This window comes from Gadus chalcogrammus, chromosome 20 (assembly GCF_026213295.1).
Source record: "Gadus chalcogrammus isolate NIFS_2021 chromosome 20, NIFS_Gcha_1.0, whole genome shotgun sequence".
Lineage (NCBI taxonomy): Eukaryota > Metazoa > Chordata > Actinopteri > Gadiformes > Gadidae > Gadus > Gadus chalcogrammus.
Genome location: NC_079431.1, coordinates 3,152,558 through 3,178,903, shown reverse-complemented (window position 1 = coordinate 3,178,903; position 26,346 = coordinate 3,152,558). Strand labels below are relative to the sequence as shown.

At 50.8% G+C, this 26,346-nt stretch overlaps 1 protein-coding gene across 2 annotated transcripts in view; it reads right to left on the bottom strand.

Annotated features, from left to right (window-relative positions):
• Positions 1 to 26,346, bottom strand: part of lrp2a (low density lipoprotein receptor-related protein 2a) — a 71,380-nt gene that overhangs the window by 31,412 nt on the left and 13,622 nt on the right. The window contains exons 11-41 of one of the 2 annotated variants that reach the window (XM_056579275.1): positions 25,169 to 25,338; positions 23,390 to 23,613; positions 22,741 to 22,947; positions 21,335 to 21,537; positions 20,826 to 20,966; positions 20,251 to 20,454; positions 18,792 to 18,984; positions 17,902 to 18,027; positions 17,200 to 17,330; positions 16,818 to 16,955; positions 16,286 to 16,567; positions 15,458 to 15,697; positions 14,975 to 15,094; positions 14,695 to 14,811; positions 13,974 to 14,354; positions 13,558 to 13,572; positions 12,897 to 13,145; positions 11,690 to 11,901; positions 11,150 to 11,334; positions 10,422 to 10,650; positions 9,616 to 9,793; positions 8,682 to 8,810; positions 7,347 to 7,513; positions 6,788 to 6,931; positions 6,067 to 6,176; positions 5,209 to 5,386; positions 4,532 to 4,745; positions 3,355 to 3,594; positions 2,632 to 2,820; positions 1,276 to 2,196; positions 50 to 215 (exon numbers count right to left, since the gene is read on the bottom strand). In XM_056579275.1, coding sequence (XP_056435250.1) covers positions 50 to 215; positions 1,276 to 2,196; positions 2,632 to 2,820; positions 3,355 to 3,594; positions 4,532 to 4,745; positions 5,209 to 5,386; positions 6,067 to 6,176; positions 6,788 to 6,931; positions 7,347 to 7,513; positions 8,682 to 8,810; positions 9,616 to 9,793; positions 10,422 to 10,650; positions 11,150 to 11,334; positions 11,690 to 11,901; positions 12,897 to 13,145; positions 13,558 to 13,572; positions 13,974 to 14,354; positions 14,695 to 14,811; positions 14,975 to 15,094; positions 15,458 to 15,697; positions 16,286 to 16,567; positions 16,818 to 16,955; positions 17,200 to 17,330; positions 17,902 to 18,027; positions 18,792 to 18,984; positions 20,251 to 20,454; positions 20,826 to 20,966; positions 21,335 to 21,537; positions 22,741 to 22,947; positions 23,390 to 23,613; positions 25,169 to 25,338 — 6,403 coding nt within the window. Of the gene's footprint in view, positions 1 to 49; positions 216 to 1,275; positions 2,197 to 2,631; positions 2,821 to 3,354; positions 3,595 to 4,531; positions 4,746 to 5,208; positions 5,387 to 6,066; positions 6,177 to 6,787; positions 6,932 to 7,346; positions 7,514 to 8,681; positions 8,811 to 9,615; positions 9,794 to 10,421; positions 10,651 to 11,149; positions 11,335 to 11,689; positions 11,902 to 12,896; positions 13,146 to 13,557; positions 13,573 to 13,973; positions 14,355 to 14,694; positions 14,812 to 14,974; positions 15,095 to 15,457; positions 15,698 to 16,285; positions 16,568 to 16,817; positions 16,956 to 17,199; positions 17,331 to 17,901; positions 18,028 to 18,791; positions 18,985 to 20,250; positions 20,455 to 20,825; positions 20,967 to 21,334; positions 21,639 to 22,740; positions 22,948 to 23,389; positions 23,614 to 25,168; positions 25,339 to 26,346 lie in introns of those variants that run through there. The other variant, XM_056579276.1, reaches the window with a different exon arrangement.

Below are 26,346 nucleotides of genomic sequence, written 5' to 3'. Positions count from 1 at the left end.
CGAGAAGCTGATTGACGGTGGTGTATTGATGACGGTGTGATGGGCTCACCCTCTGCAGGGGTCTAGCATGATGGCGCGGGGGCGGGTCACACGCGCGACCACCGTCCTCTGGGAGCCGTCCGCCGCCATGGAGCTGATGCTTTGGTTGACGTAGTCGCTGAAGTAGATCCTCCCGTTGATCCAATCGTAGGCGATCCCGTCCGGAGCGCCGAGGTCTGGTTATAGAAATACAAAACATAGAATCATCGGCGTTGGGATAACGACTACACTGTGCGTAGAAACATAAGGGTGGAGGGTGCGTCGTGGATGGCTGGTCGAAGCAGCCTCACCTGGCCCGAGACAGACTGATTAGACTGTGAGGCTGGGTGAGGCTGCACACCTGTTGTGCATTGAGTAATCAGAGAGCACAGGTAAAGCCAGCCGTCACCCTGACACACTCAGGCCACGTTTATACGTAGCAGGGTATTTATGTAAACGAATATTTCCCCCCCTCCGTTTTAAAAAATAACATTGTGCACACAACATCGTTTTCAAAAAAGTTGTCTTTTACATCAAAACGCATAAATACGCCAAATGCCAAACCTATGGGCGGCAGTGTAGGGAGAAGGATAAAGCCATGCAAGCCAATCAGAATCCTCGAATCAACAACAACGAATAACACGTTTTTAGAAATGATCGTTTTCTGCGATAAAAACTGTGTTTTTGTGTAAATGAGAGGCCAAACCACGTGGAAATATCTGCGTTTTTCCTTCGTGTAAACGGGGCCTCAGGCGATCTCGTGCATGGCAGCATGGATCACCTGCTGAATGTATTCATCGTACTCAAACCCTGCAAGGGTTTGAGTACTACGTTTCAGTACTACGTCTGGGTCTGCGGTATGTTAGTGGGTTTTCTCCGTCCAAATTTTCCGCGCCCAATCAGCGAACAGAGGGAGTGGCTGAGAACAATGACGTTAAAGTCAGCTCTCGTTGACGGACATCTTCACGCACTTCACGTGTTAGGTTTGTTTACAGCCTGCGCGCAATGTGATTCTCGGCCAAACGTTAGCGATTGGTTATGGCAGATCCAGAGTGGCACTGGGCAGATCCAATAGTTTTAAACTTCAACACACACCCGCCTTCAAGTGAGTTAACGTTAGTCAATTGAGTAAGTCCAGACTCTCTGTGCAAATGAAATGAAGTACGAGAGTCTGGTAGGACCAGGCTAGGGAAGCAACGGACATCACTCCAATAAGCATCTCTTCATGACAACACAACAGCGGACATCGGCGCGTACCTGAGGCCACCACGACGGGCGGGGCGTCGGGGGACGCCAGGCTGACGTAGCTGATCCTGCTGACCCCCACGCCGGAGCTCTGCGTGAAGTAGATCCTGCGGTCCGTGAGGTCGAAGTCCAGCGCCACGGAGGTGCGGGGCACGGCCACGGCGGGGAAGGGCGGGGCGTGGTCGTCGGGGTCCAGCCTCAGGCTCTGCACCGCGGCCTCGGTGGTGAACACCAGGTAGTCGTCCCGGGAGACGGCGCAGCCCCGGCCGTCGGCGCCCAGGTCCCCGAAGGCGCAGCCGCACCTCTTCCCCGGGGACCCCGGCAGGGCGAAGCAGAGGTGGGCACAGCCGCCGTTGTCCCCCATGCAGGGGTTGTGGCCCAGCTGCTGGGCCGAGGTGGGCTGGGCGCGCCCGTCGAAGACGGCCACGTCCCGCAGCATGTCGACGTTGTCCCGGAGGACGGCGGGCGGGTCGGTGGCGCCGGGCTCCTTGCTGGCGCGGAACACCTTCTTGAGGTTGCGGTCCACCCAGATGATGCTGCCCTCGAACACGGCGATGCCGTAGGGGGTGGGGTAGCGGCCGCCGAAGCGGACGACCTCGGCGTCGCCGCCCTGGGGGCTGACGCGGGCGATCATGTCCAGCGAGTCGTCCACCCAGTACACGTAGCCGCTCTGCCGGTCCAGGGCCAGCCCCCGGGGGGTCACGATGCCGGACGACACCAGCACGGTGCGGTTGGTGCCGTCGAGGAGGGCGCGCTCGATCTTGGGGGTCTGGCCGTAGTCGGCCCAGAAGAGGAAGCGGTTCCGGGGGTCCACCACGATGTGGCGCGGCATGTCCACCGTGGTCTTCAGCAGCACCCGGCGGAAGGTGGTGTTGAGGTGGAGCACCTCCACGTAGGTCTCCATCAGGAAGGCGTTGGTGAAGTACAGGTTCCCTGGAGATGAGGTCTGGTTAGGTTGCTGGGTAAAGTCCAAGCTCCATGCTTAATGAATCACTAAATGAACTCAATGGCCACCCTGAATGAATCTCTATACGGACTTTATGGCATGGCCATGGAGTTAATTTCGTGATTCATTAAGCATGGTAAAAAATAATCATCGAATATATGTCATTTAACATATACGGTGAGCAGAACCATAGATAATTGAAGGGCAATGATGACTAAAAGTTAAACAATATCATTGATGATTTTAGGCTGAATATGTAAAAGTCGTTGCCATAAACATGTGTATACTGGGAGCATCACTAAAAACATGCAAAATTTGTCTTGACATTAATTACTGTTCCTCTGCCGACATTCCCACTTGAGGAAAAACGAGCAGAAACAGGTTTCCGATCCCCATGAGAACATATATATTCCTTCTGTTACCTGAAGCCCAGTCGACGGCGATGCCTCGTATCCCGTTGCGTCCGATCCCCGTGGTGACGACCCCGTCGAACCCGGAGCCGTCGGGCTTGATGCGTCGCACGCCGTTCTGTGACGCCACGGTGCTGCTGAAGTCGCACCAGTAGATGAAGCCCGAGGCCATGTGCACGTCGATGTGCAGGGCGTTGCGACCTGCGAGGCACACGCAGCGCGCTTAGAGACAGTGTACAATCGCGACAGAGCCACACACAGGGGTCTGGTCTGTTGTGTTCTTTGGGACCGGTGCATGATCTTTGAGGATGACTTCAACTTTTACAAGAACGCTTTTGAACAAGGGGAAACCTTAACTCACGGATTCTTTGACAGCAAACCTTCTGAGTGTTATAGCGAGAGGATTAAGAGAGTTAGAAGGACTTGGGAGGGGGAGAGAGAGACAGAGCGGGAGAGAGAGATAGGACTGGGGAGAGAGAGAGAGAGAGAGAGACAGAGAGAGTCAAAGACAGATATGAAGAGAGAATGAGAGATATATCAGGGGGGTGGGGGGAGAGAGAGAGAGAGAGAGAGAGAGAGAGAGAGAGAGAGAGAGAGAGAGAGAGAGAGAGAGAGAGAGAGAGAGAGAGAGAGAGAGAGAGAGGAGAGAGAGAGAGAGAGAGAGAGAGATAAAGAGAGAGTGAGAGGGAGGGAGAGAGAGTGATAATCGAGACAGACGCCTCCTCCAGCACCCACCTCTCCCGGCTACAGGCACCATGGTCTCCGAGTGGTCCTCCCCTTCCAGGCTGAAGCCCTTGATGGCCGACAGCGTGGAGATGACGGCGTACGACTGGTAGGGGGCGCACGTCCGGTTGTCGGCGTTGAGTTTGAAACCCGTGGCACAGGCGCAACTATACAGGCCCCCGGGCCGCGGCAGGCAGAGCTGCTCGCACGCGCCCACGTTGTTGCTGCAGCCGTTGGACGTCCCCGCAGAAGCTGAGCCATGGGGGAGAAAAGCGATGACGCGGAAATAGTTTATTTACATGCATTCTATTTTGTTTCGGTCATTTTCGATTTTTTGATTTTGTATATTTTAGATTTTGTGATACATGGTTTATTTTCCGAGTTAAATATGTAATGGGTCCAAAAGTACCTACATAGCTGGGTCTGATTGCGTGTGTGTTTGGGAACTCCTGATTTAGCTCATGGACACATTAGCGGACTTACAGTGAATTAGGAATCATGGCATTAAGGATCAGGTAGGGGTTAGACAGTACAGGGGCAGGTACGGTTCAAGAGAGTACTCTCTCTCTCTAATGTGCGTTACACTCTCCTATGGTACTCACTCTCTATGACGCCTCACTCTCTATGGTGCTCACTCTCTCTATGACTCCTCATTCTCTATGGTTCTCACTCTCTCTATGACGCCTCACTCTCCTGGGTACTCACTCTCTCTATGACGCCTCACTCTAAAAGGGTACTCACTCTCTCTCTATGACGCCTCACTCTCCTGGGTACTCACTCTCTCTCTATGACGCCTCACTCTCCTGGGTACTCACTCTCTCTCTATGACGCCTCACTCTCCTGGGTCCTCACTCTCTCTATGACGCCTCACTCTCCTGGGTACTCACTCTCTCTATGACGCCTCACTCTCTATGGTTCTCACTCTCTATGACGCCTCACTCTCCTGGGTACTAACTCTCTCCCTAAGACGCCTCACTCTCCTGGGTACTCACTCTCTCTCTATGAAGCCTCACTCTCCTGGGTACTCACTCTCTCTATGACACTACACTCTCCTGGGTACTCACTCTCCCTATGACACCTCACTCTCCTGGGTACTCACTCTCTCTCTATGACGCCTCACTCTCCTGGGTACTCAGTCTCTATGGTTCTCACTCTCTCCCTATGACGCCTCACTCTCCTGGGTACTCACTCTCTCGATGGTGCACCTTCAGCCCCCTCAGCCCCGACACGTTGTCCCTGAGCACCACCTTGTTGCCGCCCGAGGCCTTGTCCACGCGCTCGATCACCTCGAAGTCGCGGTCGGTGAAGTACAGGTAGTTCTCGTGGACGGCCACGCCCCAAGGGTGGGACAGGCCCGTCACCATGGTGATGCGGTTAGTGCCGTCGGGGTCCCCGCGTTCGATCTGTCGGGGGGGACAGACGGATATTGTTAGGACTCAACGTTTGATTATTTATTGGTCAATCATGACAAACAAAAAGTATTCTACAATTCAGATTTTTTTATTATACTGAGACGCGATAAATGGAAAACATGGAAAAATATACCAAAAATATATGTCATATCATGGTACACATGGGACTCAGTTTGAGTAGGCTCAGTAGGATAAATAATAGACTCTGTCTATTTCTTCTGACAAATGTACTTATCGCAAGACGCTTTGGATAAAAGCGTCTGCTAAATGCCCTAACTGTAAATGTAAATGTGATGCAATTGTTAAAAAGATATTTATACAGTACACAAAATGTACATTCAATTAAAAGTAAACCAAAGGGCGTAACCGCCTGTTACGCCCTTTGAGGCTGTAATGGTGATTAAGGCCTTAACAAATAGAATAGAATAGAGTTGAGTAGAGGAGCGGGCCCCACCAGGCCGGTGCCGGTGACCGCCCAGTACAGCTTGTTCTCCTGCAGGTCCAGCGTCAGGAACTCCACGTGCTCCAGGCCGGTGGTGAACAGCACCACGGGGTTGGAGCCGTCCATCTCCGCCGCCGCCACCTTGGAGGGGATGCCACTCTCCGTCCCCTGGTCGGTCCAGTACAGCCTCCTGACGGACGCACACAGCACGCCCACGTTAGGCCACGTGGACCTATCAAACGCTAGGTAGGTATCCCAGAGGAGACACCAGCCAGTCAGAGCTGTGCTCCGGTGAGGACTTTAGGAAAGGTACAGCATTTTATGCTGTTTTACTGTTTAACCGTTTTTAGCAGCCATTTTTCTCAGAAGGGAAATAGTGCATTCAGATACCTGTTATTCAGGAGAAGGCGGGGGGGCCTACAGGTAAGTTGCGGACGTTGGGCATTGAACCCTGTACCTTTCATTGAGTTGGTCGTACACCTTGGTTGTAGTCATTACACTATCCTGCCCCCCGATGCAACAGTAGCTTCCTAATTGTACTGTAAAAATATCTAATGTTTGTATATTGATTTTTAGAATTTTCCTGAGAAAACGTTTCCTCTTACTGGAGAGGTTAGCACGAGACAACAGGGCACACGGGAATTGATGCGTCATTCCATGCTGACTCGACTGGCGAGAGGGAGTCCTTCTTCTAACTCTAGTGAGAAATCCCATGCACAGAGGGGGTCTGAGGAAGGATGCGGAGGAGTCACTAATAGCGAGGGGGTCTGGGACACTGAGGGGGGTCAGGGTTAACCAGGCAGTCCCAGGTAGGGAGAGGGGGGGGGTGGTCCTCCGTTCCAGGCCAGCTCCCTGGTTAATGGAGCTTACCCACGGGTTGGGTCCACTGCGATCCCGACGGGCGTGCCAGCGCCGGTCGGGAGGCCGTTGTTTGTGATGAGGGTCTTCCGGTACTGGATCTCCCCTCTCAGCTTCAGAACCTGCTCGGGCATGAAGGGAAACCAAGGGAACCGGCACAGGAAGGGAGGGTATGAAGACACAGGCCGGCTAATGGAGAAGCCCTGCTATGTCCGATGTAAACCCACACACTATGCAGCTTTACAGGGCTTTAATATCATTGTGCGTTTACCAAGATCAAAAACAAATAGCTTTAAAAACTGTTTCTACCCCAGAGCTGTTATTTCTCTAAATAATGCAGAATTATAAATTATTGCATTATCAAACCAATCTGACATTTAAAATTGGTTGACATTTTAAAATATATATATTTGTTTGAGTTCTTTAACATTCTATATATATTTTTAAAAAATAACCCTTTTTCTCATTTAGTTTTTCTTTTAAAAAGCACTTATTTTGAGAGCCTCTACCCCAATTTCGTTGCACTTTGTGCAATGACAATAAAGAGATTCAGATTCTGAAATATTAATATTAACTTCAAGACACAAAAAGTAAAGATTCAAGTGTCACAGGTTAGATGTGTGCCATGTGGTAAACTATGTGTTTTGTTAATCATTATTTCTTATGACATTTTATTAGACTCTTGTGTTTGTGTCTGCTTTAACCAGACAGTCTTAGCAGGGGGGTCCCTCACCTCGATGGACTGGACGGACGGGTTGGTGTAGTAGAGGTTCTCAGAGATCCAGTCCAGGGCCAGACCTACAGGGGATCCCAGGATGGCTGCCGGGGCAAACTCTGTCCTGTTGGTCCCGTCAGACCTCACTCTGTGGATCTCCCCCTGGAGACACAGTCGGAGAGACCCCTGAATGTATTGTTCCTCTGCAGAGTCGGGTAAGGATCCATCAACGCTTAAATGCGTCATTACTATCAGAACTATTTCATGATACATTAAATCGAGTGTACCAAATAAATATCAAAAAGTAGAAAGAAACTCCAGAGAGAAACTGGTTATTCCTAAGGAATAACATGCACATTAGGACTCAAAGTTTGATTATATATTAGTCAATCATGCCAAAACATGAATCCATCATGGTTTGGTGCTCCACACAATTTGAGGTATTGTACAATTCCAACTCGACTTTCTAATAATCCTGAGGAGCGATAAAAGCAAATAAATGTGTAACATGGAAAAATACCAAACAATATCTTTAATATCATGGTAGAATGTGGGTCTGTGAGTGGTCGGGACTTACTGGGTGCTCCACCCAGTAGACGGTGTGGTCGCTGTGGTCAAAGTCCACGTCGTAGCCGTTGTGCAGGCCCGCCACGGGGACCATGGCGTCGTTGCTCTTGTCGTCCGGGTTCAGGGAGATGCCGTAGATGATGCTGTCCCTCACCACCACTAGGAAGGGGTCTTCCACTGCAACCCAGACACACACACACGTCACGTTACACGGGTGAGTCAGGGAGTACTGGGGTTCTCAAACTTTGGGGCGCGAGACGTTAATGGGCGGGCAGCAAGCGACTAAGGGAATGGTGTCATGGCCACAGTTTTTATTAAATAGCTTCATAAAATATATATTTGTGTGCCTTGTCTGTTTGTGTCTTGGGACTGTTGCCCATGTTATTGTTGAGAACTAATGCCCGTGTAATGACTCCAATAAACCCTTGTTACAGACATCTTCAGGCTTCAGGGTGAGGCATGAACCTTCCTCAGATGTGTCTCAGAGCTCTAGAGAACAGCGTTTGGATGACACATCCTGAACCGGAAGTGACTCTGACATGCAGATCCCTTCTGGAACAATGCTCTCTCTCTCAGACGTGGATTCAGCACTAGAACCCTCGTCGCATGTTCTATCTCTGTCTCTCAGTAACGGTCGTTTGTTTGACCCAGGAGGACAGAGCAGAGCGGCCCACTGTGAGATACAGGGTCGCCTGGTGTGATTCTGGGTCAATGTGTGTCAACGTGATTAGCTCGGCCATCAAAGGTTATAAATACATGGGAGCCCAGGGAGGGATTCTCAGTCTGAGATAAGGACTGGCCTGGGGGGTCACAGAATGCGTTCTGCTTGGCTTGGAGGCGGTGAAACTGGAGACAGGTTCAGCCGCTGGCCCAACAGAGACTTTAGATTAAAGGTCCATTGTCTCCCAGGAACCTTGAGAGGTTTGTGTGGTTCTTTCTACTTAGCAGCGGGAACTAAAGCCGAATCAAACCGTTCATCGGTGAGTGAGTCTACTATGTGACCACCAAACCAAGCTCATTCACGTTTCACTTAATCGACTCATTAACATACAGTTAAAAACACCTCAAAAACAAAACGGAAACAATCGCCTTTCTTTGAGATCGGATAACACTTAAATGGCCTTCCACCGCGCCAGTGTCAGACTGGGTCACCTGTCTGACCCTGTTTCCTGTAATGTGTTGGTCCTTGTAATTTAAGTTTGTTAAAAGTCGTGCTCCCTGTTGAAGGGGGGCCTGGGTGTTACTTCCTAGACCAATCTTCCTCATCTGACCCCCGCTTCCTCTCTCATCACCCTGGGGGGCGGGGGCGGGGGGGGGGGTCTCCAGGGCGCGGGGGGGGGCCTACCTCGGGCACAGGTGACGTGGTCGGCGGCCAGCGTCCAGCCGGAGGGGCAGGCGCAGGCGTAGAAGGCCGGCCCCACAGCAGACAGGAGGCAGATGTGAGTGCAGGGGCTTCCCGCGCAGTGGTTAACACCTGCAGGAGGCACACACACAGACACGCACACAGACAGACACACACAGACACAGACAGACACACACACACACACACAGACAGACACGCACACACAGACAGACACGCAGACACACACACACACAGACAGACACGCACACACAGACAGACAGACACACACACACACAGACAGACATGCACACACACACAGACACACACACAAAGACAGACACGCACACACACAGACAGACACACACACACACAGACACGCAGACAGACGCACACACACAGACAGACAGACATGCACACACAGACACACAGACAGACGCACACACACAGACAGACATGCACACACACAGACACACAGACAGACACGCACACACACACATTCACACAGACAGACACGCACACACACACACATTCACACAGACACACAGACAGACACGCACACACACACAGACACACAGACAGACACGCACACACACACACACAGACACACACACAAAGACAGACACGCACACACACACATTCACACAGACAGACACGCGCACACACATTCACACACACACACACACACACACACACACACACACACACACACACACACACACACACACACACACACACACACACACACACACACACACACACACAGAACACATCCCCAGTTAGTATCCATCTTTAGGATTGATTGTAAATGCTTGTATTTACATCCCTTGTCCCTCTTCTCAACACTTGACCAAGTGTTGTTCCAGTGTACAAGCGGACCTCACTGTACTCTAACTCGCGAGCTAAGGATGCGTGACGCGGCCCGGTTCCCTGCCCCTACCTGCGGGTTGCCGGGCTGGGTGCACTGCCACCAGGCCCATGGGCTGAGGCAGGTTGTAGAGCATCACTGTCTGGTTCTCCCCATGCCACTTGTGGGCTCGGATCACTCGGTTGACGTATCTGTCGGTCCAATACACAAAATCCTCAAAAATGGTAATTGCGTGGGGATGTTGCAGTACCTTTTCATAGAGAGCAGCAGAAGAAAAGAAGCACATTTCACTCATTACAGTCCCGGCCAAACAAGGTCACGTTAAAAACATACTGTTCATGTGCCTAATCGTTGGTATATACTAGAGCTGTCAGTTAAACGCGTTATTAACGGCGTTAACACAAACCAATTTTGACGGCGTTAATTTTTTTGACGCGCGATTAACGCGAATTATTATTTTTTAGAAATTATTATTATTTTTTTTTTTTTGGGCTCAAAACAAAGATGCAGTAGCCTGACTTCTATGTTCAAGGCATATCTTTGTATGTTCATCGTTAAATTGCATTATAGGCTTTTTTTTTGTACCGTCCTGTTTTGATCAGTATATGCCAATGTTGTTATCAATAAAAAAACATTTGCACAAGGCAAGCCGATGCACTTCTCCATGTTGATAAGAGCATTAAAATGAGAAAAATTAATGGGACAAAGAATTAAAGGGATATTTAGCATAGAAAAAAAAATACGATTAATCGCGATTAATCGTGAGTTAACTACGGCATTAATGTGATTAATCGTGATTAAATATTTTAATCGCTTGACAGCCCTAGTATATACTGATGCAGTGTTGTGTGATGAGACGGGGTCTGTGGCGCACTCACCAGATCACTGGCCAGGACTTGCTTCCTGTGGTTGCCGTCGTAGTCGCAGTAGTCGATGAAGTCCAAGTATGCGTCGGCAAAGTACAGCAGGCTGTTTGGGTAGTCGATGGTGAGGCCGTTGGGCCAGTACAGCTTGGTGCTCACGATGCTGAGACGCAGCTTCCCGTCCATGCTGGCTCGCTCGATGGTCGGGTTCCGGCCCCAGTCCGTCCAGAACATGAGGTGGGCACTGCGGTGAGACGAGCCCGGTCAGTCCATTTGCACAGTGCCTTTAAAGACAACCGCTGACCACTGACGACGGCGCTGCACTAAACCCACGTCTTTAAGATCGCTTTCACCACATAACCTCTTTACCTTCTCCCCCCTTCCTCCTTTTTTTTAATCTTTGTACTAATAAACGTTCTTATTCAATGATTTCATTTTTGGGTTCACTCTGTAAAGCGTCTTTGAGCATTTAGCAAAGCAATATATAAATTGGATGATAACACAGCTTAGGTCAATGAATACCGCAGTGAGAACCACGATTCACAGCGTTAAATAAAAGAACAGGCAGACAATACAAAACAGAACAGTCAATGAAAGACATTGCATGCTGTAAATAGGATAGAACAGAATACAATAGAACACAATAGAACCACCAGAGCTTGACTGTTAGCCCTCGCTGCCTGCCAAAAACGTAAATAAAGCCCACACACGGTGAAGCACAGAATGGACCCCCAATCCCCGACCTTTCTCTGGGGTCCAGCACCAGGCCTCGGGGGTTGGTGACGTTCTGGCTGACCAGCACTGCGCGGTGGGTCCCGTCCAGCTTGGACACCTCGACGGTCTCCAGCACGTAGTCGGTCCAGTACAGGTTGCGGCCCACCCAGTCAACAGCCAGGCTCTCTGTCACCGTCACCCCGCTGTCAAATATCTGTCCGTGAGAGACTTGTTCTCAGTGACCTTCACACAGATGGGTTTGTGGTGTGTGGTGCTCAGAGGGAAACGCTGCGGAATGACATCCGTTCAGAGTGGAACGCTACTTTTATGTTCGGGTATTGAACTCGCAACTGAAAGATACTGGGTTCAATCCCCGATGTCCACAACCTGTAGGCGTACTTGAACAAGATGAGAAATTAATGAGAATGAATGAATGAATGAATGAATGAATGAATGAATAGGAGTAGGAGTAGGAGTAGAAGAAGAAGAAGAAGAAGAAGAAGAAGAAGAAGAGAAGAAAGTAACATTATAGTAATAAAAAGGTCTGTGCTTTGTTAACCGTGACTCACCACGGTCCTGTCGCTGCCGTTCCGGTTGGCGCTCCAGATCCGGTCCTGGCTCGTGTCGGACCAGAACACGCGGTCGCTGACCGAGTCCCAGTCCAGCGCCACGATGTTGCGCCCGTCCCGGACCAGCGAGGCGATGACGTTGGGCTGGCTGCTGATGTCGTCCTGGACGATCTGGTTGCGGCTGGCCACCAGCAGGAAGGCCTGGCGGGAGTCTGCCAAAAGGGGAAACCCCCAAACATCCACTTTCAAATTAAAAGCGCCGGTCGCGTGTTCCGCATCGCCCCGGGCAACGATACGACAACAAGGCAGATCGGGATCGATAAGAGACGCTACTTGAGTCGCCGTGGCGGCGGGCGCGGAATGTGCTGCGTGTTTATCTGAATAAATGGCGCTATTGTGTTACGGGGGGCTGTCAACGAGGTTATCTGCGGGCTAGGGGGGCTCATGTAGGGCCACGCTCCCCACAAAACAGCCCCTTTGTGGCCGATAATGTCCTAATTACGCCAGCGACAGCCAGTGACTGACATAAATGTTATTTGTCTTATCTCGGGGAAATCAGAGCAGTGTGGAGAGAGAGAGAGAACGGGGGGGGAGGGGATGGTGGGGGGACAGGGGGTCCTGGGGGGAGAAAGGAATGTGTCAGGGGGGAATTCTCGGGGGGCCCTCTGTGGTTATTCAAGCCGACCGCTTACACCCCGCATGGCTAAAAGATGGCCGAGGAGGCGCGCTGGGGGTCGACCGCACCCCCGTCCGCGTCTTTCATGTCCCGGGGCGGTAATGGGACAGCATGTCAGCATGGCATCATCATCATCATCATCATCATCATCGCATTAACTTGTTATGTTATTATTTATCCTGTCCTTTGGGTGCACGGTAACAGAATACATTGATGAAGAGATGTCCCAGGGCCACCGCGGCCGTTCAAACACTTTGGCAACCAGCGCACTCACACACTGATCGCCATGCCGGCGATGCAACCCTACAGCCAGCCTTTCAGGGGAGGCAGAAGATAGAGAACCCGGGAGGATTTGGGCTATCATGCTTCAACCTCTAGTCGAACTCGCCTCCTACCTTCCTGAGTAAAGGTAGAGTTATGGTAGGACGTTCACGACTGTGTCGAAGCGTCTGCGTGGTCATTGCGTCGCATCGACGTGGAACCAAAAGCCTTTACTGCCCAGGATTCAGCCTCAGCGTCCCCCCCCCTCACCTGAGGCCTTGCAGGTGCGCTGGTCCCCCTCCAGGGTGTAGCCGTCCAAACAGCTGCAGCGGAACGAGCCTCTCTCGTTGAAGCAGCTCTGGCTGCACAGGCCGGGCGGGTCGCACTCGTCCAGGTCCTCGCACGTCTTGGAGTCGTTGCTCAGCTGGTAGCCCAGGGGGCAGGTGCACTGGGCCCCGAAAGGTCCCTGGATACACCCGTGGGTGCAGCCGGCGTTGTTGTCCGAGCAGCTCTCCTGGTCTGAGGAGAGGAGAGGGGAGGATGAGTTACAAGGTGGAGAGGACTGTGTGTGAAAAGCACAGGTCTTTAATGACCTGGATGGCATTGTTTATCTTTGTTATATATCACGGTCGGTAAACATCGTATTAGCTGTAACTAAACTAGGAAATTAAGTTTGCTACAGGGTTATTAATTTATCATTCAAATATCCAATTCCAAAGTATTACTTTGGAACTGCAGGTTGAAGACTACTGCAAGTTAACAAGCTCAATTTCAGCCTTAACCATCCTATGCCAACTACTTTCTATCATTATCTGCAGATCAAGTAAGAACAACAGTGCTTCTATCAGTACTAAATCAGGCTCTGGGTGAGAAGAGGGGTAATCAAGGCTAGGTAGGAGAGCTTAGGGGATGATTGAGGTTGTGTTCCTACCTGGTAAAGGCTCGTCTGAGAGCAGAAAGGAGGGGAGGAGAGGGAGAATCACAGATCATTGTCAGGTTATTACAGGGCAAATCAAGCACACACACACACACACAGACATGGCCGATTTTGAAGAAACAAGTGAAACACACATTCAAGACAAAACAAGACAAAACAGTACATGTTTCTGGTGTGAAATTGTGTGTGTAATTAATCTGGAAACAATTAGAGAGCAATCATCGAATCAATGAAAATGAACGTCATAAAGTCAAATCACATCGTCTGTTCAATTGAGAAGTTTACAGCATTGAGTGAGACACAGGACAACGACACAAAACGTGTGCGGTGCGATTGCAACCCAACCACGGTCAAGGAGGTCCAAGCGTCTGCCCCGGGCCCACGGGCCGGAAGCGGGACGGGACACTTACTGCAGAGGGGCGACTCGTCCGCGCCGTTGGGGCAGTCGGGCGTGTTGTCGCAGACCCGGGTCAGGTTGACGCACACGCTGTGCCCCGGGCACTGCCACTGCCAGCCGGGGCAGCGGAAGGCCGGCGTGGGGCAGTCGCGCTCGTCGCTCATGTCCCGGCAGTCGTTGTCGCCGTCGCAGAGCCAGCTGAGGAGCACGCAGTTGCCGTTGTCGCAGCGGTGGAGGGCGGCGGGGCAGGTGCGCGGCGGGCAGGCGTGGTGCTCGTCAGAGCCGTCCTCGCAGTCGGGGTGGCCGTCGCACTCCCAGGTGGCCGGCACGCAGCCCCCATCCGCCTGGCACTGGAACTCCGTCTCGTGGTGGCACATGCCGGGAGGCCGCGTGGCTGGGGGGGGAGGTCAGAGGTCAGTGGTCAGGGGTCAGAGGTCAGCGATGAGTACGCTAAAGCGCTCCTGAACTTTGTTTTTTTATCCGGTGCGCTAGAGAGTTTGAGTCCCGGACAAAAGGTTCTGGGTTCGATTCCCGCACCGTAATCTGTGCGCATCCTAGAGCAAATTGATTGCTCTAGTTTCAAAATAACATGGATCTAAAACATGAAACGTACACATTAACATCAAACTTTAGATGACAGTATCTGCTTGATAACCAAACACAAAAGGTATAAAAGTAATCGGTATGCGTTATAATCACAATACGAGTGGCTGGTAAAAATCGTCATGACTTACGACAGCCGGCCTCGTCGGAGCGGTCGTTGCAGTCGGAGACCCCGTCGCAGCGGTAGAACGAGTTGACGCACTGGTGGCCGTTGGCACACTTGAACTCGCCAGCCGTGCAGTTGTAGACTGAAGCAGGAGGGAAACAAGGCGGTCAGTGGTGAGCTCCACAGCTTTACAGATGGATGTCAATGGTTGAACGATCCCTCCGATATCTTGCAGTGAAGCTCAGCTACGGAGATCAGCTAACTTCTCAGATCTTTCTACTATTCCCAAAATAAAAGCCCCTTACGACAGTTCTTTTCGTCGGCCCCGTCCACGCAGTCCCTGTCCCCGTCGCAGACGTAGAGGGGGGCGATGCACCGGTGGTCCGGACACTGGAACTGCTCGGGGTGGCACGTGGTCGACAGGTCTGTCAACACAAGCAACGGTCAGAGGCTAATCTGGTACATTATAATATGTCATAGTTAAAATACAAAGGACAGGTGTAAGGGTCTTTGCCTCCCTTCCCTACCGGTAGCCTTACTATCAACTGGACAAGCTCTACCACGGATTAATGAAAAATACCGTTATGCTAACGGTAAGCTAGCTCTTCGCTCCTTCTCTTCTTTGTTTATTTATTATTAATAGATGACAAAGCTTTTCCAGGTACTGAAACATGTATAGTATACAGTATGTGTAGTATAAATATATATAAAGTAAGGTTACAGTTGAACCGCTAATGCTAACGCTAATGCTAACGCTAATGCTAATGCTAATTCCCCCGCAAACTCACTGCAGCCGGCCTCGTCCGAGCCGTCGCCGCAGTCGTTGTCCGTGTCGCAGCGCCAGGTGAGCGGCACGCAGCGGTGGTTCCCGCAGGTGAAGTGCCCCGCGGGGCAGGTGCCGGGCGTCTGGGTGGGGCAGCCCCGCTCGTCGCTGCCGTCGAAGCAGTCGCTGTGGCCGTCGCAGCGCCAGCGCGCCGGGACGCACTGCCGGCTGGCGCAGGTGAAGGCGGACGGGGAGCAGGTGGTGTCTGGAACGGGGGAGGCAGGCGTTCAGGTCGGGTCGGGTCAGGTCAGTAACTTCAATTCAATTAACTTCACTTCACTTCACTTCACCTTACTTTACTTTACTTTCAATCAATCAATTTTATTTGTATAGCCCTTAATCCCAGGTCCAGTCTCAAAGGGCTTAACAGCCCGTATATTTATGACACCCTCCTGACCCCAGCCCCCCCAGTGGGCAAGAGGCCATGACTACTGTCAGCCCCTAATGGCAGTTGTGTCTGGAACCGAGGAGAGGTGTGTTCAATTCAATTCAATTACATTACATTATATTATATTTGTCTAGTTTTTAATAACAGGTCCAGTCTCAAAGGGCTTAACAGGCCGTATATCTATGAGACCCCCCTGACCCTAGCCCCCCAGAGCACGAGAAAAAACTCCCTTAATAAGCAAGGGAGGAACGCAGAGTGGGGGATGATCAGCGATGCAATGGGTGCCCTAATTGACATAAATACATTCATGGGGTACACATTGTCCACCGCGGTTGATGTATTCCAATCACTGTGCGGACCGATAGCAACAACAACAACGACGACACAAACAAAAAGCTTGTTTACTCTGCAGGCCGCAGCCGGACTCGTCGCTGTCGTCGTGGCAGTCGTCCACGCCGTCGCACCGGTAACCGCTGGGCACGCATCTGCCGTTGAGGCAGGAGAAGGCGTTGGCGCCGCACTGCAGCGCGGGGGGCTCGTTGGAGGGGTCCTCCAGGCAGGCCTGCTGGTCGGGCGCCAGCCTCATGCCGTAGGGACAGCCACACACGCGGCCCGAGTCCGGCGCCGGGAAGCAGAAGTGGCTGCAGTCCCCGTTGGGGTTGGTCGCCCGGTCGCAGAGGTTGGAACCTGAGGAGGGGCGGGATAATTAGAGGGAGAGAGGAGGGGGGGGGGGGGGGGGCTGCCGTACGCGGATACAGGTGAGTGAGCGCGTGATGGAGAGAGGGAGAGGGAGAGGGAGAGAGAGAGAGAGAGAGAGAGAGAGAGAGAGAGAGAGAGAGAGAGAGAGAGAGAGAGAGAGAGAGAGAGAGAGAGAGAGAGAGAGAGAGAGAGAGAGAGAGAGAGAGAGAGAGAGAGAGAGAGAGAGAGGGCCACTGACCGGTCTGCGTGAGGGAGTTGAAGGACTTGACGTGCATGATGTGGCTGATGCCCCTGCGGATCACCACCAGCTCCCCGCCGTCCGACTTCCGCACCCTCACGATGCCGCCCAGGCGCCAGTCGGTGAAGTATGCATAGTCTGGGGGGGAGGGGGGGGACAGGAGGGGGGGGGGGGAAGGGACACTTTAGCCTTAACGACTCTCGTCCAACGCTATCGGGGGCTCCGATGTCAGCAACTCCGTCGTCGCCGCCACCCCCCAAACCCAAACCCCAAATCACCGACGCGTGACGCGGGGTTCGACAATGACTCGTACTAATGAAACGCGAGCGGCGGGGACACTCATGGGGACCACGGGACAATGGGGGCGAGCCGCGCTGAATACCTTGGAAGATGGTGAGGCCGAAGGGGTGGGACATCTGGGCGATGCGGCCCAGAGACTGACGGCTCTGCCCGTCGAAGCCGCTGTGCTCGATTTTGTCGAAGAAGGCATCGACCCAGTAGAGACGATTGGCACTGGAGGGAGGGAGGGAGGAGGGAGAGGGGGAGGGAGGGAGGGGGGGAGGGAAATGGGGAGAGAGAGAGGGAGAGGTGAGGGAGAGGGGGAGGGAAGGAGAGAGGGAGGGGGGAGGGAGAGAGGGAGGAAGGGAGAGAGGGAGGGGGGAGAGGGGGAGGGAAGGAGAAAGGGAGGGGGGGAGGGAAGGAGAGAGGGGGGGAGGTGGAGAGGGATGGAAGGAGGGAGAGAGGGAGGGTGGGAGAGAGGGGGAACGGGAGGAAGGGAGAGAGGGAGAGGGGGAGGGAGAACGGACAAATGAATGAATGACTTCAGAGAATTTGACTGATCAGACTAATCCCCTCCATTAATAGACTCAAGGCCCCTGAAGAATGACCAACAAAGTGATGTTATCCCAATCATGATCCCCTACACCCTACCTCCCACAAGCACTTAATTGCGGCAATAACATAATGAAATCCTTGGATGTTAACATTCATATATATAAATAAAGCTGAACTAAATTTTAACTGAATGACAGTGGAGCCTGAGGGATACAGATGGGTCTCTTGGAGTCCAGAACACGGGGCTTACCTCCAGTCGATGGCCAGTCCGTTGGGCCAGCCCAGGGTGGTGTTGACAATGGAGAGAGCATGTGATCCATCACACCATGCCCTCATAATCTTAGCCGGACGATACCAGTCTGTCCAGAAAATATACCTGTGGGGAAACACAGACAATGGGATCGTTTATCATCGCTGGTCAGTGTTGTTCTACGTGTTTCTTAGATAGATAAAATATCCAACTTTTGCTGAAGATAGAATTCTGCTAAGCAGCACTGCTTTCTGTGTCCTTTTCCCGGCTAAAGCAGCTACTTAGTGTTCACCACAATACCGACCTTCACTCTGGACTAATCTGGGCTGTTGGACCAAGAGTTCTTACGACTTTGTAGCAATTGGAAATAACCTGTTCTAAATACGGACTGCGCTTGTCAGCTTGGGGGGGGTTTGTGTGAGAACACTTTATGAATGGTTGGGGTATTACCGTACTAATTCAATACGGAAACCATCAGGTGGGAAGGGGCCAGTTTAGCTCACATTTAGCTTGTTGTCTCCAAACAGGATGATATCTTTAGGGATATGACGATATGATTACAACATCATTATTGAATCAATTGATTCTGCACCAGACACAATACTAATTCACACTTTCTGACACGGCAGAGTGATTCTGGCTAGACACATGAGAGAGATGGAGGGAAAGAGGGAGAGAGGGAGGGAGGGAGGGAGAGAGGGAGACAGAGGGAGGAAGGGAGAGAGAGAGGGAGACAGGATGGAGGGAGGAAGGGGAGGGAGGGAGGGAGACAGGATGGAGGGAAGGAGGGAGGGAGGGAGATATGAATCACCCAGCCTGTTTCATTCATCCGTAAGAGGACCCCGTGGTTCCTCCAGGGGGTATCAGGGGGGTAATGAGGGGGTATTTACCCCAGGACGGGATGCACCACGATGGACCTGGGGTTGTTCAGGTTGCGTACGATGGCCCTCCTGGACTTGTCGGCGAGCCTCATCACCGATATGCTCCTGTAGCGCGGGTCCGTCCAGTACAGGTTCTTAGAGATCCAATCGTAGGCCAGGTCCTCCACTCCTTCCACCCGATTGGCTGCCAGTACCTCCCGGCCTGTGGGGATCAAAGCGACGGGGCCGGAGTTAAACTCGCCCAGATGAAAGAGGAACACATTTAAATAAATAGAACGTCAGCTTGCATTTTCCCCCCGCGTAGTCAACGACAACCGGAGCTGGCCCCTAAAACAACTGGACCAATCAGAGCCGCTGATATTCCTTTCTTGTGGGAGGGGGAACGACCATGTTTGTTTTATGTACTTCCTTGTTTCTTTGGTTCTGGGAGAAGTTGCATAAATAGGAGATCAAATGTTTGTGTGTTTGTGAATTTGTGAGTGTTGGTGAGATAGTGGTGTTCCGCCTGACTTTGACCTGTTGATGAGTTGATCTCCTCTCTGCTGACTGTGCTGAGTTCCCTCCTCCCCCCTCCCCTCTCCTCCCTTCCCCTCCCCCCTCCCACCGGTATCAGTAAGCCTTATCAACACCCCCCCCCCCCACCTCCAGCACCTCTTACTCCCACAATAAGCTGCATTGAATCACATGGCAGAGCTCTCTCCTGGGAAGAAGGTTTACACTCTGCGACGTAAACACATAAAATAGAAAAAATATCTTCGGTCATGATAGTCCGTGGTACGAGATTAGGGCTGGGATTATCATATTGTGGTTCTGTAAGTATTCAGGGTCACGGTGTACAAAACACCCCCTGTCATGCCCTAACAGAGATGGCGCAGGCATCGCTAGATGAGATGGAAAGTAGAAGAGATATCCTCAAACTGCTTGTAAACATCGGTGTGTGTGTGTTTGTATTCAGCCTACTGGGTTTCTAAAGGCCATGGTGTATGTAGATATTCTATGGTTGTGGGTGTAGATGTATAATTTCTTAGGTTGTGGCTTCAGGTGTCAATATTCTATGGTTTTGGGTCTAGGTGAAGATTTTCTATGGTTGTGGGTCTAGATGTAGATATTCTAGGGTTGTGGATCTAGATGTAGATATTCTTTTGTTGTGGGTCTAGATGTAGATATTCTATGATTGTAGGTCTAGATGTAGATATTCTATTTCTGTGGGTTCTAGGTTCAGATATTCTATGCTTGTAGTTCTAGGTGTAGATATTCTATGATTGTAGTTCTAGGTGTAGATATTCTATGATTGTAGTTCTAGGTGTAGATATTCTATGATTGTAGTTCTAGGTGTAGATATTCTATGCTTGTAGTTCTAGGTGTAGATATTCTATGGTTACTCAGACCCCTAATGCTGCCCCCTCATAGCCATACACTGGAGGTCACCCACGACCACATTTACTGAGCCGATGTGAAAGGTCCTTACCAGTGCCGTCCACGTTCTGCTTGTAGATGATGTCCTTGGACGTGTCCGAGAAGAAGATGGCGTCGTCGGCGGAGCTGTAGTCCACCCCCACGAAGTAGGACGGGGGGCCGGTGATGGGCAGGATGATGTCCTCCTGGGTGGACAGGTTGAAGGGGATGCCCCGGACGGACAGCTGGCTGGAGAACAGCAGGAACTGACGCACACCTGGGGAGGGCATCCAGAAGACCCAGATCATCCATGACATCCCATCCAGACAATCCAAAAACAACCACAACATCTGATCCAGATTACCCATAACATCTGATCCAGATCATCCATAACATCAATAACATTTAGAAAATCCCTAACATCCAGATCATCTATCACATCTGATCCAGATCATCCATAACATCCAGAAGACCCATAACATCCAGAAGATCAAGATCATCCATAACATCCTGAAGACCCATAACATCCGTACCATCCAGATCATCCCGATGACCCATAACATCCAGGAGATCCATAAACTCCAGATCATCCCGATCACTCTTCAAGCCTGTATTTATAGAGTCACGGTCTTGACGTGCTTCTCTTACCGACGCATCTCTTCCCGTCGGCGTGCAGGTCGAAGCCCATGCGACATTTGCAGCGGTAGCCGAGTCCCCCGTTGTCACTCCTGTGGCTCAGGACGCAGATCTGCTCACATCCTCCTCGGCCCAAACCGCAGGGATTCGATACTAGGGATGCAAAAAACAAAAATAACATTTGACCAAAACAGAAAAAAAACACTATTTTCCATACAAACCTCAGGGAAACTGGAGGCAAATATACTACAGTGGTCCTGCATCACTGGTTGAGAATTCGTTAACACTGCCATGGTAAGGGGTTCAATTCCCGCTGAAGGCACCCATGCTGAGAATGTATGCGCTCAAATTAATGTTGGCTTCAACCAAATGGCGTCGATCTATATCCATAATCGAGATGATCTCTTGCCAAATGTTGGTCAATCTTAATCTCTATTTTTATGAAGGACAGTCAATGAATGGTTAACTAGGAAGCCAATGAAAACAGATACTTGGTTTAGAAATGGAGCAGTTCAGCTTACCATAGGGCTGATTCAGGCTGTGAATGACTGCTAATCCGTGCGGGATCTGAGATGTGGTGTAGACAACTTGAGGATTTCTGTCATTGAATTTGTTGACTTTCATCACGGCCATCTTGGTCCAGTCCGTGTAATAAACGTTGTGTTCGAACAGAGAGAGGCCAAAGGGATGCGGGATGAGAGATCCTCCATGAACCACTGTTTTACTGAAAGAAGGGGAAAGGAAAAGAAGAGGTAATGTTATAAGTAGGACTGGGTAAAAAAAATTGATTTAATCGATTTTGGATAGATTTCATTTAAATTTTGCAATATCGATTCAAAGGGCATGTGATCGATTTTCTTTTCTTTCTTTTTTTGCCTTAATGAAATTTGCAGTGATGGAATGTTGTAGTTCAAGTATACTTTTACTTGCAATTCCTTTCTAATTTCAAAATTGCACTTTTGAGACTTGAGACAGTTTTGTTTACAGCTCAAGTTTAAACTGTCCAATTTACAAGTTTGCACTTAAAACCTGTTGTTTAAGGTGAAGAGAATATCGAAAGTATATTTGTATTTTGTAACACAGTTGAGCCATTTTAATTATTTAAGAGCAGATTGAATCGAATGGAATCGATTCGTGATTAATCGATTTAGAACAGGGGTGCCCAACCAGTCGATCGCGGTCTACCAGTAGATCGCCGACAGATCCCAAGTCGATCGCGAGGGGTGAAGAAAAAAAAAAAAAAAAAATTTTTTTTTTTTTTTTTTTTTTTAAATAAAATTAAATTTGCGCGGGACATATACGCGCGGTAGCGCATGTGCTGTTAACAGCAGTTGAAAGCCGTCAACAGTAGTTACACACTCCTAAACGTTGGCATGGCTGAGGGGAAATAAGCTAAGACCTACCATTTTCACCCTGAGTGGGAGGAAGATTATTGATTATCGTTGAGAAGGTGCCGTGCGCAGACGGAATGAAACCCCCACTGAAGTCCGTAGGTTCACGATACAAGCCACCCCCCCCCCCCCCCCCCCGTCAACAATTGTTCTCTACCCCCCCCCCCCTCAACAATTGTTCTCTACTCCCCCACCCCCCCCCCCCCCCCCCCCCCGCTTGAAGGTAGGTTTGCTGGTAGATCTCGGGAGGTTGGCTACTTGAAAAGTAGATCTTGGGTCAAAAAAGGTTGGGCACCCCTGATTTAGAACCTTATGAATGGAAATGGGATCGATTTAGGAAATTGGCCACGATACCCAGCCCTAGTTATAAGTACAGAGAACTTGATTGACAGGTTGATACAACCGCCAACGGTGGTCGCCCCGTTTCAAATCATTCTCGCTGTCATTCATCCATTTAATTACACACAGAAGTCAAAGTGCAAGATTAAAAGAAATGCAAGAGAGACAGTCTTTGTGTTTCTGAGGTGTCTCTGTACCGATGGAGCCCGTCATAGGTGGCGGTTTCCAGGTAGTCGTATAGGCTGTCCACCCAGTAGACGCGCTGGGCAGGGATGTCCACGGTAATCCCAGCCGGCCAGCCCAGTTTGCTGCGGATGATCCCGTAGCGGTTGCTGCCGTCCATGTAGGCGCGCTCCAGACCCGGCTCCCCGTTCACCGCCTCCCAGTCCGAGAAGAACATGAAGCTGGGGGAGAAATGCCAAAAATGTAGCGGGTAAAAAAAATGTAATCTCTTGCGCATTTCCTCTTTCAAACTTGCTCTTCACAGACCTGTGCCCTGAGAAGGATTACGCTTTGATACTCAAAACCACAGATTATTTTTTTAAGGTTGGGGGCGGGAGGGGGGGGGTTGGGGGGAAGGAATACTACCTCCGTAATTGAACATTCATTTATGCTTAGCAATTTAACTGCAGCCATCTGGCACTGCCTGACCCCCCCTGCCTGACCCATCTCCCGAAACGATACTATTGGATTACAATGAGGGTCATCACTTTGCTCCACACTAATCCAGCCTGGGCAATCTGCTCATCTCACACACACACACACACACACCGCCTTTATCCGGCGCCGTCGGAGCGTGGAGCAGATACTGTACACACTGGGGGGGCTGTCGGGAGGCGCTCTTACCCAACGGTGGGGTCCAGGGCGATCCCCCGGGGTTTGCCCAGGTTCTCCGTGATCAGCGTGAGCCGGTTCTGGCCGTCGAAGTCGGCCACGTCGATGCGGCTGACGCTGGACTCGACCACGTAGAGCTTGTTGTTCACCCAGTCCACCGCCAGGTCCTCCGGGTTGTCCACCGACACGTTCAGGACCACCTCGAAGTTGGAGCCGTCCAGGTCCACCGAGAACACCTGCCAAACACAGCGTCGTTTGGCGCCAGGGTATCGAGTTCATGCCATAGCGTCCTTACTGTACCGACAGCGGTATATATCGTTTCTCTTTCTTTCTTTTTTTTATGATTTATTTTTGTATTTTTATGCTGTATTATAGATTGAGATAGACAGGAAGATATGGGAGATAGAAGGGAGGACATTGAGGCCCAATCCCATTTCTACCCCTTACCCCTCCCCCTTGTTTTGAAGGGGTAAAGGGAAGGGGTAAGGGGTAGAAATGGGATTGGGCCTTAGGCCCAATCCCATTTCTACCCCCCATTTCTACCCCCTTCAAAGCAAGGGGGAGGGCAAAGGGGAAGGGGTAAGGGGTAGAAATGGGATTGGGCCTAAGCAATGTACATAATGCAAGTCACTTTGGATAAAAGCGTTTGCTAAATGCCATAAATGTAAATGGAATAGCGGACGGGGGGATGGAACGGTTAAATGTGTTGCCATTGACAACATCGACGCGACACCGTTCCGCCCGGCTGGGTTGGACTGAGCTCCTTTAGGGTGGCGATAGGAAGGGTTTGCCCAATGCGCTGGCACTTCTCAGACGCCACTAATACCTCAGGCTTGAAGCCTTGGCAGGGCCCCGGCCAGTGCCCCTTACAGCTCAGCGTATTTTGGAACTCTACCCACGCGTCTAAAAAGCAGGATTTTCTACTGACCTGGTTAAAGAGAAATCGAATCTGGGAAAATGGCCCTGGCAGTTTACCCCCGCTGGTTACATTCACATGCCCCTTTCGCCACTGGCCTACTTTTAATCCGCTGACATGCCACCATTAAGGTGGCTGATGTGTAGATACCGGGATACTCTGGCGTCTCGGCCCAGCGGCTGCGGTTCAGACCGCCGAGAGGCCGAGGTGAAGACTGACGGCCGAAGCCCAACGGTCAAAGAATGCATATAAACCCAATCAGCCGTCTGGAATCAAACACTGCCCATTACTTAGGGCAAGCTTGGGTTACAAAAATTGCACCCTGGTATGTGAGCGTCGTACAAGCATATCAGAAGGGGTTTCAAGATTAGGCAATTTGGATTCCAAGAACCTTTCCCCCCCTTCCTTCATTATGTCCCAGTCGCAGGGGAGCCGGCATCTCTCTCTCTCTCTCGCTCTCTCTCTCTATCCTCTCGCTCTGTCTCTCGCTCACTCTCTGTCTGTCTCTTCATTAAAGTGTCAACAGCGTTGATGATTTCAATTGATAACTAAATTCATTTTTGGCCCTCCTGAGAACAGTGAGTAGATTCATGCTCAGTTTAATGGACCACACTCCAGTAGTGAAGTATGTAGAGTGGCCAAAAGTTTCTGAGTTCGATCCCCAATGTCTGCAGTTTACCTGCAGACACCCTTGAGCATCCTGGAACCTATACCTGCTCCTTAAGGCATCTTAAATCACTTAAAGCAAGTCGCTTCTGACAAAATTAATAAAGTCCCACTGGGTAGCATTGGGCCCCGCTCAGTCAGCAGAGGGAGAGTTTCAGAATTGCTTCTAGAAGCAGGTAAATCGGACCAACCGTGAGTCGAGTTTCTACCTTGTTCTGGATGGTGTCGGTCCAGAAGATCCGGCGCAGGAGGTAGTGGTAGTCCACCCCCACGGCCGCGCCTCGGTTCTGGGAGTGGATCAGCGTGCGCAGGTTGTTCCCGTGGAGGTCTCCTATGAGCAGGTCTCGGCCGTCGGAGAAGACCAGAGAGGGGACTCCGGCTACAGTGGGACAACATCGGGACGTCACACGTGTTACAAATCGGTCACGCAACGTAGAGCTTCACATGCTCTCTATCATATGGGAGTTTGAATCATTTTGTATCCAAAATCCTCTCTGTATTCAGTGTACATTTATATTTAGGGCATTAAGCAGACGCTTTTGGTCCTTCATTCATTCACATTTATACAGCGGATTCAACCTTGCAAGGCGACAGCCAGCTTGTCGGGAGCAGTCAGAGTTAGGTTTCTTGCTCAGAGACACCACGACAAATAGGTAGGTGGAGCCGGGGATCGAACTAGCAGCCTTCCGTTTGGAAGTCAACCGATCATGCATCATCTTTTATCCACCGTGTCGTGCAGTTAATTCAGATACAGGTCATGAAAGAGGCGGTAGGGGGGTAGGCGTCAAACCCATAACCTTTAACCCTGGGGTCGATCCCTCTAGCCACTATCCTGGTTCTCGGATACTTTACTCCAACAACTGTGTTCAATGCTTCAGCAGATCGGACGCTGAGCACAACCCAGAAGGATGCCCAAGTCAGAGTTATGACCACTGAGCCGGGGTGTAATGTATTTGTCGCTGGCGACGGACTCTCTCCTGGTTACCGGGCTCACGCTAGGAGGCAGAGAGGTCTGCCTCTCAGTCAACACTCATTCTCCGCTCCACAAAGGCCAGAGACGGACTGAAACAACACTGGGTGTGAAACAGAGGCTCTCAAAGTAGAGCGGATGTTGGGCGGCATGCACAAATACACACACAGAGACAGACGCACACACACACAGACACACGCACCCACACACAGACGCAAACGCGTGCAGACACACGTATACACACATAGACACACGCACACACACACACATGCAGACATGCACAAGCACACACACTTACACAGGCATGCACACATACACAAACACACAAACAAGCATATATAAATATATTTAAGATTTAAATATTTACATATATTTAAATGAATGTATTCAATCATTTCCATTCAATCATTTCCAAGA